The sequence below is a fragment of the Danio rerio genome, chromosome 14 (assembly GCF_052040795.2).
Source record: "Danio rerio strain M-AB ecotype USA chromosome 14, GRCz13ab, whole genome shotgun sequence".
Taxonomy (NCBI): domain Eukaryota; kingdom Metazoa; phylum Chordata; class Actinopteri; order Cypriniformes; family Danionidae; genus Danio; species Danio rerio.
In genome coordinates this window covers 34389430-34408059 of record NC_141034.1, presented here as the reverse complement: position 1 = coordinate 34408059, position 18630 = coordinate 34389430, and the positions used below count along the sequence as shown (strand labels likewise).

The window sequence follows — 18630 nt, the reverse complement described above, 5'->3', positions numbered from 1 at the left end:
GTCTAATTTTTTCCAATTTAATGCAAGCAAACACTTCTTTTATCCAAGCATCAAAACAGAGTGGAGAGTTTCCCCTTTAAAAAGATGAGACATCTTGCTAGTAAAGTAGTGAAAGCTAAACCATTTTGGTCCATTACGGAAAGGATAGCGTCTACTGCCAGATTTGTATCCAGATCTATGTCGATCGCATCCTTTAAAGTTTTAATTACTTTAATCCAATAATCAAATAATTTAGGGCATTCCCAGAACATGTGGATGAGATCCACTGGTGATTGCTTGCACCTAATACATGCATCACTGACAGAGAGATATATTTTAGCGCTAGTGTAGTAAATATGTAGAATCTTACATTGTATAAGCCCAGGTCTTGCACATACAGTATAGAAGAGGTGTGTGTGTGTGAGCTTAAGAATTTATGCTCCCATTGTTCATAGATTACTCAAAACCTAAGTTCTCTTCCCAAGTACCTCTGGCTTGATTTGCAGAGTCTGGATTAATATTGTGAATCCGATTATAAATGACAGAAACGCAATGTTATGAGTGGTTCAAGCTTTAATAAGTCATCCAGTGAAGATTCAGGAGGACGATTTTGGAAAATGAGGGAATATTTTTTGCACAAAGTGTCTTGAAAAAAACAAAATAAATGGGAATAGGTCAATGTACATATTTTATGTACATATTTTATGTTTTTAATGAATTTATACATCGTGAATTAAAAAAGCAGTACATCCCAACCCAACTTCTCAACTTTTTAAATGTAAAGTTTGATTGAATTGAGGTTTAATTAATTAATTAGTTTCAACAACATGTAATTTGGGTAACACTTAACAATAAGGTTGTATTAGATAATGTGCTTGCTAACATGAACAAACAATGAACAATACATTTATTACAGTATTTTTTTATGTTATAACATTACAGTTGTTCAGTTTTAGTTCGTAAACTCACAGTGTATTAATTAATGTTAACAAGCATACATTTGAATGTTAATAATACATTAGTAAATTATCACCTTAATTATAAGGTTCTATCTGACATTTTTGTCAAAATTGAGTTATTCCCATATTCTTATAAATTCTTATTAAATGACAACTTATTTACATGATCATGAAGCATATAATTCTATAAATATAATTCAATAATTCATATAAAGCATATCATTCAATAAATAAGAGCCTATTATATAAAATACCATATTACATAAAATTAACATCTGCATTGGACAAATTATTTAGCACAGCCTTGAAAGCTTAATTTGAACAAGAAAAAATATTCCTACTAAAGCATTAAATAAATGTTATATTTATCAAAAAATCATCAATACATTGATACAACACATTATTGTTATTTTTTTATTGATTTATAAGCAGACTGATTCTATTTCATGAAAAGTAATGTTCACTTAATGATCTGCAGAGAGAACCTTATAAATCATAGCGGAAACTTTTTAGAATTAGAAGGTTCTATCTGCGTTGCATGCAGAACATGTGGATGAGATCTGCTGGTGATTGCTTGCACCTAATACATGCATCACTGACAGAGAGATATATTTTAGCATTAGTGTAGTAAACCCTATGTAGAATATTTCATGAAAAGTAATGCTTCACTTAATGATCTGCAGAGAGAACCTTATAATTCATAGCGGAAACTTTTTAGAATTAGAAGGTTCTATCTGCGTTGCATTACCCCAATTTGCAAGATGATGAAAGAGAATTTTGATAATTGACATTTTGAGTCTCGGTCATGTTAATGTTTGAAAGAGAACTGTTACACACATGTTGTTTGCTATATAGAATGCAAAAACTTTGCAGCTCAATGTCTCAAAATCATTTACAACACAGACAGTACCTTATAATTTCAAGGCAACAAAATATTGAACCATGATTAATAAATGCTGTACAAGTATTGTTTATATTTAGTTAATGTTATTAAATACATGAACTAATAAAACCTTATTGTAAAGTGTGAGTTGTAATTGATTAGATTTAAAATTGCAATGATCGAATAAAATTGCAGACTTATTAATCAGAATAAAAAAGCCAAAGCTTTAGCTGAAGCTGTTAATCTAAACCAGCTCCTACATATTGGTTTTTGTAGGTTAGTCTACATAAATCATATTGATTATTACTTAGCTTGCATTTCTTTGACCAGAACAGAATAAAAAACAACCATCTTCATTCAATTTCACTCGCGCTCCACTCAAATCATGTATATGTTTACTGTCATCTTAGTGCTGAGTAGAGACAACCGAGGGGAGGCATGGCTGAGCCCACAAATCCATCTTCATGCGGCATATCATCTCCGACGGAGCCCATGCGGAGTTGTGCTTCATGCTAAATGGAATGAAGTCAGCCGAATATGATGGTCCATTAGGACTGGTAGAGTTGGGCAGCGGGTCAGACTGTAGCAGGTGACAGGCTGATGAATAGCTTTCGGCAGGAGTCGGGTCGCATAGATGGCAGAGAGGGCAAGACTGTGGAAATAGAGAAAAGCGCAGGTTAAGCCCGAGTGCCTGTGTGATTGAGTCTCCATTTGGCATAGCAGCTGGGGCTTTCTCCACTGTAGTCCAGGAGTCAGCGGATCAATCCTGAGTTTCTGTGACTGCAAATGGACTGGACTCAGATTGTTATTTCTTAACAAAGGCTTTAAGAAAAGGTCTTTATTTTTAAGGAGCAACTACTTATTTTGCATGGGGTGTGTAATTTATGACTCGTTTGATTAATACAGTCTCAGAAATAAAGGTACAAAAGCCATCACTGTGGTAAATCTTTTCAAAAGACATGTAAGGTACACACAGAGAGATTAATCAAAGGCAATTTTCATGCACATTTTGTCAGTAAAGCTGGTTCTAGTAAACCTCAAGCATGTGCTTTCAGATGAAGCAGAATTTACTACACAGAGCTGTTGTCGACTTTAAAACTACGCTAAATTGATTTTAAATTTAATCAGATGATAAGCACATAGAGAGAATTGTTCTTTGACAGCGTTTATTTCATAGCTTCTTAGTGAACTATGGCTCTGTGTCGAAAATGTTGCATGTAAAAATACACCAATAAAAACAAATTTTTTTACTCCATACCTCATAAGTCAAGTGTTTGAAATATATTTTTCTGTAAGATGATTTCGCAGATGTTTGTTTATTAGTCACACTGAATAAATTAATCCAGTTAAATCTTCTGTCTATAATTAAACTGTATTGGAATTTCCTTAGTTTCTTTGTGTATATTTGGAATTTCTGTGAGAAATCATCAAGCCCCTGGTTCACTTTGATAACTTTAAAGTATACTTTGTATTAAGGATGTCCAGATTCACAAAGAAACAGTAACACGTGCGGCATGACATCAATTTGTTGCCGATTCTGAGTTGATTCTGGAACATTATTCCCGTTTGAAAATTGAATCCACAACTAATCCCTACCCATAAACCAACCCTAACTCTAAATTATTAATAGCTGGATAACAATAGAAGCACATAACCCTAAAACTGTAACTTATCCCTTAAATCTGATTGGCTGATTAGAATGTTATTCCATGTACTATTTTGGACCTAATGTTTACCTTTAAGGTACAAATTTGTACCTTTTGAAAAGTTCTGCCCCAGTAGCAACCTTTGAACCATTACTTCTAGTAGTAAATTGTAGTGCTAGATAAACAAGAACTTTTGAAATCTAAAATTTTTAAATATCAAAAGTATACAACTCACAAATAAACCTATATATATATATATATATATATATATATGATGCTTTTTCTTTAAAAAAATGTAGTAGCAAGATCTAAAAGTAGCCTTAATTCATAGAAGTGATTCACAAATAATAATATAACTCACTGAACAACTTGGTGAACAACCAAGATCACAATTTTGGCTGTCATTTCTTAAATGTTGCAATGCATGTTTGTTGAAATGAAACATGTACTGTAACTTTAGTGGGGATATTTGTAAATGTGTGTACATTTTATTCCAACATTGTTATTTTATAATGACAACAGTGTTCTGAATATTGCTGCTGTTAAATTGACAGAATGTAGGGTGATCACCTATACATATGCACACTAGAATGATTTGTGTACTGTTGAAATGTTGCAGACATTTATTTTTTTATCCCAAATAAACAATACTACGCTAATACACTACATCTACACTATTGTTTCTGACATCTTTGTTGTTGTTTTTTTATTACTGATGTGGACCCTAGTTTACAGTAGTTGTCTTCCTTGATGTGAATTGGCATTATGAAAACATCGTGAATTATGCTAAAATTCTATACAAATTGTTTTACTTTTCAGTAATAAATGTATGTCATGAGAAGCAAAAAGCTTGTCATCTTAATATATTAACCGCATCACTTGAATCATTGAAGTGACAAAATCAGCATCAATATAAATATTACCAAATGCATATTAATGATTCATGCCCCAATACATAACACTGAATCCCAAAACTATTGAACAATAAAGACTAAATGTTATAAAAGACAACAAATGCAACAATCATGTAAAGTCATAAGCATCACATTTGCATTCATTGAATATTCTATTTTCTCTATATTTTCCATACACAAGCATTGCAAAGAGTGTCCTTTTAAAAATGCTGCCCAAGTGCATTGATTCATCTACAATTCAATAAGATGAGTGATTTGTAGCGAGTGATTAGTAAGGACTGCGTGCACTAGAACATCGCTCAGTTGGCGTGACAGCTGTGAGTGAAGAGCTGCCAGTCGAGGGGAATGTCTTGTGATGTGATTACTTAACAGATCCCCACCGTTGCTTGTTAAATTGTGCATGACTAATAGACCTGTTCAAGGACAAATTTGTGTTGACATGTTTGATGGAGTACATGCTTCAGGCCTGAAGGTTTAGGTTGAATGTTACCTTAACAAACAGATGGGAATACAACTTTGCTGATGGGAACAGGAGGACAGAAAAACTGCTTGCCAAAACATTTTGAAGGTGCTTATGGACTTTAATAAACTCTGTCCATTGTATTTTATTGACTCGGTTGATCTGCTTGTCCTTTTATGTAAACAGATTTAATTTATAATGCCAGCTTTACCCTGTAACCTCAATCTGTTTCATATTTCAGAGCTTATTAATTTACACTTAAAGGCTGACTTCAGCACAAATCATTTTTGATAAATTGCCTCAACACAAACATCTTCTGTAATCAAGCTTAAAAAGCTAATTTCATATAATACAATGACGCCCCTGAATTTGGAACATATGAGTCATAAATCATACTATGCGAGAGATTAATGCTTCTTTAGAGTCACAATGTAGGTTTATTTTCTGTGCATCATTCATCCGACAACTCCCTGTTTTATTGCACTAATTACTTCACTTTTACAACAGTTGAACAAATTAGTGAAGAAGTATAAGTTCATTAATTGAATGCAGAATTAAATCAATTGTGCCCATAACAAAATGTCCAAACTAAGGTTTGGTTAACAACAACAATTACAACAACAACACAAATAACAAAACATTCAAAATTGAGGATGTTCTTGATGACTATTCAAACAGATGGATGGATGGATGGATGGAAGATGGATAGATGAATAGATGGACAGATGGATAGATTTACAGACAAAAGGGCAACTGAAAAGATGGATGGATGGTGGTACAGATGGACACATGAATGGATTGACAGACAAAAGGATAAAACAAAAGATGGATGGATGGATGGACAAATTAATGAATGGAAGGAAGGGTAGACGATAGATGAAAGGATAATAGATGGTGAAGGGGTGAATGATTGGATAGATTGATGTAATGGCAGATGGGCAGATGGATGGATGAATAACTGGACAGATGGATAGATTTACAGACAAATAAGCAACTGAAAACATAGATGGATGGTCATACAGATGAACACGTGGTGGATTGACAGACAAAATGATAACACAAAAGATTGATTGATGGATGCACAAATTTAGCTCAAGTTCAAGTTCATTTATTTATAAGCACATTTAAAAGCAGTCACAAGACTGACCAAAGTGCTGTACATAAGACAAGGTAAAATGGATGGAAGAGAGGATGGATAATAGATGAAAGGATAATAGACAGTGAAGAGGTGAATGAATGGATAGATTAATGTATGGTGGATGGATAGATGGGCAGATGGACAGATGGATAGATTTACAGACAAAGGGCAACTGAAAAGATGGATGGTGGTACTAATGGACACATGGATGGATTGACAAACAAAAGAATAAAACAAAAGATGGATGGATGGACGAATAGACAAATAGGTGGATGGATTGACAGAAAAAAGATGAAACAAAAGATGGATGGATGAATTGATGGATGGAATCATGAATGGATGAATTAATGGATGGAAGGAAGGATGGACAATAGATGAAAGGATAATAGATGGTGAAAGGGTGAATGAATGGATAGATTGATGTATGGGTGTATGTGTAGATGGGCAGATAAATAGATTTACAGACAAAAGGGCAACTGAAAAGATGGCTAGATGGTCGTACAGATGGACACGTGGATGGATTGACAGACAAAAGGACAAAACAAAAGATGGATGGATAAATGAAGGAAGGATAGACAATAGATGGAAGGATAACAGATGGTGAAGGGGGGAATGAATGGATTGATAGACAAAAAAAGGATAAAACAAAAGATGGATGGATGAATTGATGGATGGATGAATTGATGGATGGATGGACAAATTAATGGATGGAAGAAAGAATGGGAAATAGATGGAAGGATAGTGAATGGTGAAGAAGTAAATGTATGGATGCATTACAGTTTTTCTCCATTGGTTTGACTCATTTCTAGAAATTACATTCTCCAAATTCTAAGATCATTTGGCAAAACAGTGTTACAGTTTAGCACAACACCATAGCTCACTTGCAAAAGCTCAGACCTTTTCCAAAACAGTTCACTCATGTGTCAAAACTAAATTTCCTTCAAACAGTCAGTTCCCCGAAAATGCTTTGTCCATTTAGCATTGTGTAAGCACTACAAGTCAAAATGTTTAGATATTTTGTCATTATGCCAAAGGACCACTAAAATATCCCTCATGTCCACCTTATAGTCTTACCCAGTCCTTTAATGACAATGGTTACTGCACTGTTTTTGTCTATCTAACAGAATACAATTGTGTATAAAAACTGAAAAAAATAAATATTATTTTAGGGTAAGAGTAGCCTCCAAGGTTTGACGTCACACATTGCACTCATACTGCCAAGGAAATGGTAACTCCTTTTTTTATTGTAATGATCAACACACACAAAGTAACTTCAGTAATATATCAGAGCAAAAAGAATAAATAGCTGTAATAAATTGTAATAAAATGTTCCAAGGATTCACCTACAGTATGGTATTCATGCTATTATGGTCTTCTTGACTAATTTTGACAATTGAACAGACTATTGCGCATGTAATAACATATACAATTAAATGACAGACACATTTTGAAGAGAACAACCTTTAGACTTACCGAATTACCGATCAGTTTAGATCAACAAGATCTATTCACTTTGAAATTGTGCTAAATGTAGGCTATCTGTACTTAATCATTTTGCAAAGATGTACTTAGACAATTGCAATTTGATGAAATAAATGAGAAATTAAATTCTGTTGCGAACAATTGCCAAGTGGTTTGTAGGTATGTTTGTTTTCGGTTTCAAGAAATGAGCCAATCCAATGGTGAAAAACTCTAATATAGGGGTGGATGGATAGATGGGCAGGTAAATGGATGAATAGATGGACCTGTATAGATTTACAGCCAAAATGGCAGCTGAAAAGATGGATGGATAGATGGTTGCACAGATGAACATGTGGATGAATTGACAAACAATATACAACAAAACTGAATGGATTGATTGATGGATGAATGGATGAATGAAAAAATAGACGAACAGGTGGATGGATTGACAAACACAATGATAAAACAAAAAGATGGATGAATGGATGAAAGGACAAAAAAAGTATGGAAGGACGGAAGGATGAACAATAGAAAGACGAACAGATGGATGGATGAAATGGATAATAGATGGCGAAGGGGTGAATGAATGGATGGACTGATGTATAGATGAACGGATAGATGGACAGATGACTAGATGAACAGATGGATAGATTGACAGACAAAAGGGTAACTGAAAAGATGGATGGACAGATGAATAGATGGACGAAAAGATGGACAGATGGATATATTGACAGACAAAAAAACAAAACAAATGATGAATAGATGGATAAATGGATAGAAAAACCCTTCAATGATGGATGGATGCACATAAGGACAGACAATGCATTATGGATGGACAGAAGGAAGGATTGACAGATGAATGAGTGAACAAATAATTGAATAGACAGATACGTAGAACAGATATGTACAGTAAATGCATTACAACACCTGTAGTACTAATTCAAGTATAAATGAACAGCAATGAACATCAGCAAACATCATTTCCTATTCCAATCCATATGTGTTGTGCCAGTTTGATTTAAACTCACAATCACAAATTGAACGAGAGCCAACTGTGTCACTCAGAATTTTTCTCAACCTTGGACAAAACCCCAGAAATATCATTCCAACGTTTGTTGTAAACACATTCCACTGACTGACACTCTGTAAACAGACATGATGTTTAGAATTATTCTGAGGGTGAATCATTTAGAAAGATGCCTAGGGCCATACAAAACATCCTGTTCCTGGGTGGGCAGAAGAGCGACACAGTCTGAACCTATAAGGGGTAGAAGCAATGGCAGCTGCAGTCAGCCAGATTAAATGATAGATTGACCACAAATCAATGGCAAACTGGTTCCTTTTAGACCCCCAGATAAATCTTCTCTAATCTGTGCTGTGCAGGTGTGCCACACATACCAGACGCCGAGTCCCACCACCCTCCCAAGAGTTCACAATAAATTAAATACTAGAAAGCCCAACAGCTATTCTCGACGCTGTCTCGTATTAAAGCTCAGAATTTAAATCGGCCATATCTCTACACACCGGTCAGTGGCTGTAGTCTGAAAGTATCCTGAAATAGGTGTCAGTGCATGATGCTTTCACCGGTGACATGAAAATCCTACTAATTAATCCCCGAGTGTGACTAATCTGAGGATGATTCATGAGGTCTGAATCAATGTCCACTGATTTAAAGCTATTTAAAAAACAACAACAAAAATGGTTTCCTTCCTTGAGCCAAAGTGTTTTATTCACTGAGCCATGATCCGATTTTAAAGATGTGTAATCTATTGAATGCGTCTCTCAGGTTTTCATTTCCTTCTGAATGGTTTGAGTGACAATTCACTCCATGGTAGAGTTATTTCATAACCACTATATTTATGCTGCTTTTGTAGATCTGTATCCAGGGTTTACATTTTAAAATATGACATTAATTTAAGATTACAAAACATGATAACTTACTAAAATGTTTAAAATGAATGGCAACAGTGATGTGTAACTTTATTTGTCTTAATCCACCTTCACTGTTCTCTGGGTTACATGCAATTAATTTATGTTGTCCCAACACAAATCGATTAAGTTAACTTTGATTTAACATAAAAAAAACTTGTCTTCCAAAAAACTTATGAATTGTGTTGTTTCAAATCATTTTAAATAAGTTATTTGAACAAGCAGCAAAAGCCATTTTTTGAGTGTTGGTTTAAAAACAATTCAGTCTTTTTATGATGACAAAAATTATATGAAGATGTACAGTTCTCGAATGGCAGGATACACAGAAGCTGAACGGAAGTTTAAGGCGGCGCTAGAAAACCCTGCATCAGCATCGATTGTCACAGTAGGACAATTAAATCAATGTTGGTTTGTACACACCCACACTACAGCTAGTATTACATTATATGACCTTCATTCATTCATTCATTCATTCATTTTTATCCGCTTTTCTGGGGCCGGGTTGCAGGGACAGCAGTCTCAGGAGAGAAGTCCAGACTTCCCCAGAAGTCCCCAGACTTTCTTGTCTTCAGACTCTCCAGCTCCTCCGAAGGGATCCTGAGGCATTCTCAGGTGAGAGTAGTCCCTCCATTGTGTCCTGAGTTTTCCCTAAGCCTCCTTCCGGTGGGACATGCCTAGAACGTCTCCCTAGGTAGGCATCCAGGAGACATCCCAAACAGATGCCCGAGCCACCTCAGCTGACTTCTCTTAATGAGGAGAAGCAGCGGCTCTACTCCGAACTCCTCTCGGGTGTTACTCTTGAGCTCCCCAACCTATCTATAAGGGTGCACCCTGCCACCCTGTGAAGTAAACTAATTTTGGCTGCTTGTATCCGAGATCTTGTCCTTTCGGTCATGACCCAAAGCTCATGACCATAAGCAATGTGCGACCGTCCTTCTGCAGGCCCACCACCTGCAAGGGGAGCCACAAGGTGCCGGTGCATTGTGGAACAGGTTGTGGTCAAAGGTTAAGTCCGCAACAACCCAATTCGTCAGGCACAGAAATGAACTCTTGGGACATGGACTTTTATGACCAATAAACTGTTTATAGAGTTCCTATTATGCTTTTTGGATTTTTTTGAAGTGTAACCAAGCTGTTTGTGAATGCAATGCATTAATTCAATGCATTACAAAAATAATACCATTACCTCCTATCACTGCCTCCTAAAAAAAAAGAATTGAATCTGAACTAAAAAAGTCACCAGCAATTAAAATTTTAAATCCATCACAAATCTACGTAGTCTGTAATATGGATGCTTGCATAATTATAGTCTATGTTTGACTCAAGTGTTTTAACAATACAATAGCAATAATAACAAAATAATAACAAAATATTTTTACCTCTTTAAGCAGGGATGCTTAAACTCAGTCCTGGAGGCTCGGTGTCCGACAGAGTTTAGTTTCAACCCCAATCAGACACACCTGAATCTGCTAATCAAGAATTCATGAATGGGGTGAAGCACGCAACTGACTGTAGGTCACATGATGATGACAAAATGGCGGATGTAGTAGTAAACTTCCAGACAGCTGTGTTGAAGGAAGTTGTAGCTAAACTATGCAGGATTATGCTATGCCCTCAAGGATGGCGTTTGAGCAACCCTGTCTTGAACAGTTAATTCAAACAAAAAAGAAATTCTGTCATTAATTGCTTATCTTATGTTGTTCCAATAACTCAAGACCTTTGTTCATCGTTTAAGATATTTGTATTAAATTCAAGAGCTCCCTCATCTTCTATGGACTGCAATGGTCCTGAGATGTGGACCATTGCAAAATGTCTTCTGTCATTTACTATATCCACGTTTACTATGTACAATTCAATGTTTTTGTGTTTTTGCTGCTGACTTTTACAGCCTGTTAAAGCACACCCTGACCTGTGGGTAAGTAATAAAAGAATTTTCATTTTGAGATGAACTATACCTTTAAGCTCAAGGAAAGAGTTTTGAAACAATGAATCAAACATATAATTTGATACTCTTTGAATTAGAAGGTAACGTGAAATGCATATATTATTAGAAAATGAAAGTGTTTTTGACCTTGGATGCATGTGATTTAAACCTGTACTCTATGAGAGAAACATTAATCTGTGAAATAGCATAATGGAGCACATCATGTTTCCAGGTTCTGTGACCACAACTAATGGAGTGAAATCAGAGCAGTTCATCTGTTCGTCTTGGAATGTCACACATGGCAACAGTGTTAATTTCAACAGCCAAGATTCACACTTTCACTGGCTAAACAGCACTGCATTGTACGTTGTACTCATGCTTTAAAGTTCGAAGGATGGTTGTAAATATTGTAATTTTTTGGATTTGGAGACTCAATAAATGCTTTTAGTTTTATGGAGAAAATCTAACAATTTAGTTTAGGTCACAATTCACACTGTTAAACTACTGGCTTATTACGTGCCTATTATTATTATTAAAAGTTATTAACTGTTCATCAGTAATTATAAACCCAACTTGTACCTTACTAACTATTATTAACAAAATAGGCTCATTGTGAAAACGTAGTCCTACAGTATATACTTTTCTGGAGATCACTAATTATGTAGCCAAAAGTACTTATGGCCAGTGTTGCCTGTTTGGGCAGTCTCATAGTGCAAACCGTGTAGTACTACCCACAAGAGGAGGTGAAGAAAGTTGTATCAAAATTTGACACCCCAGTGAAAATCTGTCTACTTCTTGCGTGCACGCACATCACGCAGCGCCAGCAGTTAAACTCACAGTGGCTTATCATGACACTTTGACAGATCATCAACAGCAAGAACAAACATAGAAGCCTCGTCTGATTGGCAAGCAGCACCTAATTATGTTCAAAAGAATTTAAAACGCTAAATGGGGTGATACCCTATTTAAAAAATAAAACAAATTCTAATAGTAATAGGTAGTGTAATCTACACAACAAGAGCAGTGTGTGGGTGAGGGGGGGCAGTGTTTCGATGTGATCTGGTTATGTTGTGGTTCTGTGACTGCTGGTCTCGGTTTCTGTATGGTTTAAAAATATATATAACAGTTGAAGTAACTAGTTAATTTCGATGTAAATCAATTAAAGTTAAATGATAATCTAATATTTTGAGCAGTTTTTGTGTGTTTGGGCAGGTTTTGGACTGGAACTTTTGGGCTGCAAAGTCAGCAATATCTGGCAACAATGCGTAGGGCTGCATTTTGTTTGTAAAACAAACACTACGAGGTGGTATGACGCCGTTCCATTTCGTGCGTAGCAGCTGACTGCTTACCTCCTAATGGACAGCTTTCCCGCTGTTACCAGTTTGTCTATTTAGCTCAACATTTAAGTTCGTGGACTTAAGACGCAGAGATTCTATTTAATTCAAAACATCTTATATCTATGGCGCTTTTACAATATAGATTGTGTCAAAGCAGCTTCATATAGATGATTATAGTAAATTGAAACAATGTCAGTCCAGCTTTCAGAGATGAAGTTCGATTTAGCTCAGTTCAGTGTGGTTTAATATTCACTGCTGAGAGCTTAAACACTGAAGAGCAAATCTATTGATATGCAGCTCTATGGATCCCGAATCATGCAAGCCAGTGGCGGCAGCGGCGAGGAAAAGACTTAAGCAAAAGTAAAGAATTAAAAACCTTGAGAGAATCCAGGCTCAGTTGGGCATGACCATTTCTCCCAAGGCCAATTCTCTTGTGCAGAGCTGGCTCCGGAGGCTAGAGAGCGCTGGATGTCCATCGGCTGGTGTACAGGCTGTCGCTTCAGGATCAATGAGGAGATGACCACGACGACAGGGTTTGAGTTCGGTGAAGAACGGTTCCAGAAAGCAGGTAAGACAGAATCAATAAAACAAAATACACTAGTAAAAAACAGGGTGAGAATATGGTAAAAGTCAGACGAGGGCTTTTCTTTTTCTGGATTGCTTTTTAAATTTGGATTTAGGGAAGAAGGAGGGTGGGTCAGTAGATCGGTCAGTCAGCGGCCTCTGGTGGATTTACTTGAGAACAGCAGACATTAATGGCACTTGTATGAAAAATTTGAGATCTCAAAAAAGATCTCTCGTATACAGTGGTCTCTAGTGGATAACAAATCCAAAATCTGCAAAATAAATAAATAAATAGCTCCTGGGACATATTTGGCAGTCTCCAGATTTGTATATAGAGGTACGTTTTCAGATGGAGACAGGGTGGATTAATAGGCAGCTAATTAGTAATTTATTAAGCTAGTCGTGTTAGTTTTTTTTTAATTAATTGTGACCTAAAGTGTTATCACAACTGCTTTTTAATTCCAAAACTTGTATAAAATTCTAAAACTTGTATAAAAAATAGGATCTGTCTGTGGGTACAAAATCAATCAATCAATCAATAAATCAATAAATCAATAAATCAATCAATCAATCAATCAATCAATCAATAGACCAATCAATCAAATCAAAGAGCATCTCTAATTCATTCTTATGCATAAGAGTTTCTGATGTAAACATGCTGCACAGATTGTTTTGCTTGCTTAATTACTGATGTCTTTGTACAATCATCTTTCTTTTCTTTCATTTCTTTTCATCATTACAGACTTCTTGAAAAATCAGCTCGGCCAATAAAGACAATAATGGGCTCTCCCTTAGCTCAGATTTATGTGTTTATCTTCGCTTATGTGTTTAAGTTAGCAAAACTGTACTGGGGCCGATCATTGCAGACATCATGCGAGAATATGCTCAATGGCACATATAATCTAAAAACAGCAGAGTGCTCCCTCAAAAGAGTGAATGCAAATAACATGTTAGAGCGAGATGGAATAGCAAAAGTGGGTTTGCTTACAGGCTTCCAATATATATCCTCCTACTCATGGGCGATCAATGCAACGCTTACAGCTTCCACGCTGTGTGCATCATCCTGTTGCAAAGCAAGTGCCAATACAGTCAAAGTTGAAACTATGCCAGCGACAGGGTTTGCGCTGTCTTTGTTTTTCATTAAGGAGAAATTTTGGCAGTGATTTATTGAATGGATCTTAAAATCTATGCGAGTCTGACAGGATAAATAATTTGGTGAATGCAACATCCAACAAATCTAAGGTCCTGAGTATGGTTATGCTTTGTGTTTTTTTTAAATACATATATGCATTTCAATATTTTTCAATCTGGACTTATCTGTGTAATGTGATGCATATAAAGCTGTGTTTTGGTATTTCTTGCTAAATAAATCTAACACAAGCTAATCCCCATAGGCTGGATTTGATGGAAAAGATGATGTGCAGGTTATTAGGTGCAAATAGCCTTTCTCCTGTTTTATTTCCTTCGAGAACCACTATAAACACACTTTGATCGCTCCTTAATGCCATTAGAACTATAATCTATTTCCCAAAACAGACAAGAATGGTTCAATAAACCCATTCACATGGCTTAATTTTAACAGTGCTGATTTAAAGCTCTGTATTTCAGCAGATGCCTTGCACTGAAAGGGAACTGGATATTGTCCTGCGAAATGTATAAAGTTCTTTATTGGCATTGGTGATTCTACAAACTATAAAATAATCCACCTTTCCAGTCCAGAAAAATATATTTTTTAAAGTAGATATTATTATTATTATTTAGATATTAAAATGCTCATTACATTAAGTTACTACAGTCTTTGGCGAACAAAAAATGGCTCTTCTATGGCATCATTACAAAAACTACATTTTTTAAAAACTTTTTTTAAAAGTAATAGTTCACTCAAAAAAAAAAAAAAAAAAAAACATTTGTCAACATTTACTTACCCTTAAATTGTTACAAACCTGCTGGGGTTTCTTTCTTCTCCTAGACACAAAAGAAGATATTTTGAAAAAAGTTGGAAACTGGTAACCATGGTCTAGATTGGACATGCGATCTGGAAGTGCGATTATGAACATCAATATAGCTGCATTTTTTATGACACTGTATAACAATAATTTCTATTTTTACAGTACTTTGATGGTTGGGTTTAGGGTTGGGGTGGAAGTAGACATTAAAAGTTTTTTAAAAAAAAAATATTGGGTAATTTAATAGATAACATGAATAATACTCGGAACAACTAGTGTTTTTACATTATTGTGAAGGTTGAGTTAAGGGTTGGGGTGGGGCTAGACGTTGATAAAATACAATAAATTGAAAATTTTAGAAATAATATAAATAATTCTAGTTTACTTCCGGCTGCAAACGTGTCCAATCTAGCAACAACTGGTAACCATTGACTTCAATAGTTTTCCTGGTTACCCGTTTTTAACATTTTTCAAAATATCTATTTTTTGTGTACTGTATGTTCAACAAGAAACTCATAAAGATTTGAGTGAACTATCCCGTTAGAGTGAAGAATAAAATTAAAAGAGGTAGTAACAAATTAAAATGACTTCATTACATTTACTTGAGTAAAATTGTTGGGTCACTTTGAAAACATTTAAAGATGTGTACTTTTACTCTAGTAAATGTTTAAATAAAAAACTTTACTCTTACTTTGCTACATTTGGCTGTGCTCCTCCGTTATTGTCAAATGATTCATATGACAACATGAATAATTGTTTTATCTAATACTTTTAAAAGATACTTTTACTTCAGTAAAACTTTTCCTCAAGTACTTGTAGTTTTTTACTTGAGTATAGTTTTTCATTCATTCATTCATTTTCTTGCCGGCTTAATCCCTTTATTAATCTGGGGTGGCCACAGCAGAATGAACCGCCAACTTATCCAGCAAGTCCGGGAAACCGGAGCACCTTGAGGAAACCCACGCAAAGGCAGGGAGAACATGCAAACTCCACACAGAAACGCCAACTGAGCCGAGGTTCGAACCAGCAACACAGCGACCTTCTTGCTGTGAGGTGACAGCACTACCTACTGCACCACAGCCTCTCCCCGAGAATAGTTTTTATGTACTCAAAAAATTGTTATCGTTAAGCATTACTTTTTTGAATTATGAGATTTTGATACACCGATATATAATTATTCATTAATTTTCCTTCAGCTAAGTCTCTATTTTAGAGGTTGCCACAGCGGAATAACCCACAAACTATTTCGGCATATGTTTTACTCAGCGGATGCCCTTCCAGCTGCAACCCGGTACTGGGAAACACTCATACACACTCATTAACATACACACTCATACACTACGGCCAAATTTGTTTTATCCAATTCACCTATAGCGTATAGGGAAACTGGAGCACTCGGAGAGAACCCCATGCCAACATGGAGAACATGTAAACTCCACACAGAAATGCCTTTTGGACCAGCCAGAACTCGAACCAGCGACCTTCTTGCTGTGAGGTGACAGGGCTAACCACTGAGCCACCCCACACCAATATAACATTTTAGTAATTATATTTAATAATATAATATATATCCTACAAAAACTTTATCTAATAATAATTTACAATATTTATATTGATAATAATATATTAATAATATTTAATAATTTATTTCTTTTAAAATATGTTTTTCTATTTAGGTATTTGTTACTCTTTCATGTATTTTTGTAAACATCTTTGATGTAAACATGTTTGATGTATCCCCTGCTACTAATGTAAAAAAGAGAGAACAACACATTCACAATTCTTATTCAAATTATAAATCTATTATTTATAATACATATAAAATATACAGACCAAAAAAATTAATTACGAGAAAAAAGTTCCCACTCAACAATTAGTTAATATACATTATTATTATTACAATAATTATTAATAATAACCATATAGCCTATTATTATTATTATTATTATTATTATTATTGAACGACTAGTACTCGTCATTGTGTTGACTATCCAACAGAAAGTATTAGAGCACTATTGTTTCTATACACAGATTATAAACAAGCATTCAGCTATCCACTTAACTAAGTTAACGGCGATGACATCACAGAGGCTGTTGTAGACGCGCTTGTCTTCGGAGGAGCAGTAATGATCAGGCATCAGCCGCTGATACACCGACACCGCGCGTCTCCAACTGCTCTCCGTCTCGTGGAGTTTCAACGGCATTTTATGGGGGAAACACTAGATGCAATGGACGAAATATACAGTACGTGTGGATTACTTCTTCATTTAGACGAGTAGGCTATTCTTTTGCGGCGATGGTAAGTAAGCCACTTCAAATTATGGCAAAGTTGGTTGCATGCGTTTCTTTCTTGTTTTCGTGACAATAGAAAGAGAAGTGTTGGCTACAGTATAAGCTATTTTAATCCGTGGTGATATCTGTACAGTTAGGATGACCTGTATAAGACGTCTGCTCTTAGCCTACTTGCGTTGCTTATTTACTTTAACAAGGAGATTAGAGGGACAAACTTCCACGTATCATTCTGTGTAAGGCAGTTGTCGGATTTGTCGTAGTAACTTTACCAACTCGTGGATGCAATCCAAATAACCTTCAAAATAAATTGTAGTTAAATATATAGTTGACAATATATTTTTGGCTAATATTTAAAGTGTTAAATTTGTTGTGCCAGTCAATATATAAAAACACTTTAAAATGTTTACTTTGCATTAATAATAATTTACATAAAACTATTCTGAAAAACTATCTATCTATCTATCTATCTATCTATCTATCTATCTATCTATCTATCTATCTATCTATCTATCTATCTATCTATCTGTCTATCTGTCTGTCTGTCTGTCTGTCTGATTTTATTTTAAGAAACTAATAAATATGCCCATTACTACAGATTCATTTCCAAGCGAAGACAATTGATTGTGTTAATGCTGTAAAATTTTTCAGAAATATTATATAAACAATAGTACAGCAGCATGCAACAAAGGAAGTACAGCAGCATGCAAATAAAGTGTGGATCAGCACTCCATTGAGTACTTAAAAAAAAACAAAATAATTATAGACAATTACAGTTGGATAGCCTATAATGATTGTGAGCAAATGTACAACTAAGTTTGGACAATTTCAAACTCGCAGTAATAGTTATTTGATTTAGCGTTCATGCTCACAATATCATTTTAGTTTTGTGCAGCTATAAATTGGCTACTTGTGTATTGTGTTTTCAATTCAAATGCATACAGTGACTTCAGTATACTGCTTACATGTCTTAGGCATGCCATATCAATACTCTATGAGCACTTCTCCATGAAATCCTTCTAATTTCATTAATGCTCATTGAATACTTTCTGATGCTTCAAAAATGTTGTTCTTACTGCAGCAGTTATTAGAAATAAGTATTTCACATGGTTGTCTAATCATTTAGTTTGATTTCTTAAACGTTTTCTCCCAGGCATCAACTGATGAATCACTGATATTTATGTTAATGTGACATTTATTT

The 18630-nt window shown here is 35.2% G+C and overlaps 1 protein-coding gene and 1 long non-coding RNA gene across 4 annotated transcripts in view; one reads left to right on the top strand and one right to left on the bottom strand.

Annotated features, from left to right (window-relative positions):
• Nucleotides 1–1584: 1584 nt before the first annotated feature.
• Nucleotides 1585–18630, bottom strand: part of LOC141377537 (uncharacterized) — a 163744-nt gene continuing 146698 nt past the window's right edge. For all 3 annotated transcript variants that reach the window (XR_015507585.1, XR_015507586.1, XR_015507584.1), the window contains one exon: nt 1585–2473. This is a non-coding gene — a long non-coding RNA (uncharacterized LOC141377537). The remainder of the gene's footprint in view (nt 2474–18630) is intronic.
• Nucleotides 17257–18630, top strand: part of fat1b (FAT atypical cadherin 1b) — a 69805-nt gene continuing 68431 nt past the window's right edge. Inside the window, exon 1 of the mRNA XM_087281552.1 lies at nt 17257–17439. Coding sequence (XP_087137678.1) covers nt 17437–17439 — 3 coding nt within the window. The 5' untranslated portion in view covers nt 17257–17436. The remainder of the gene's footprint in view (nt 17440–18630) is intronic.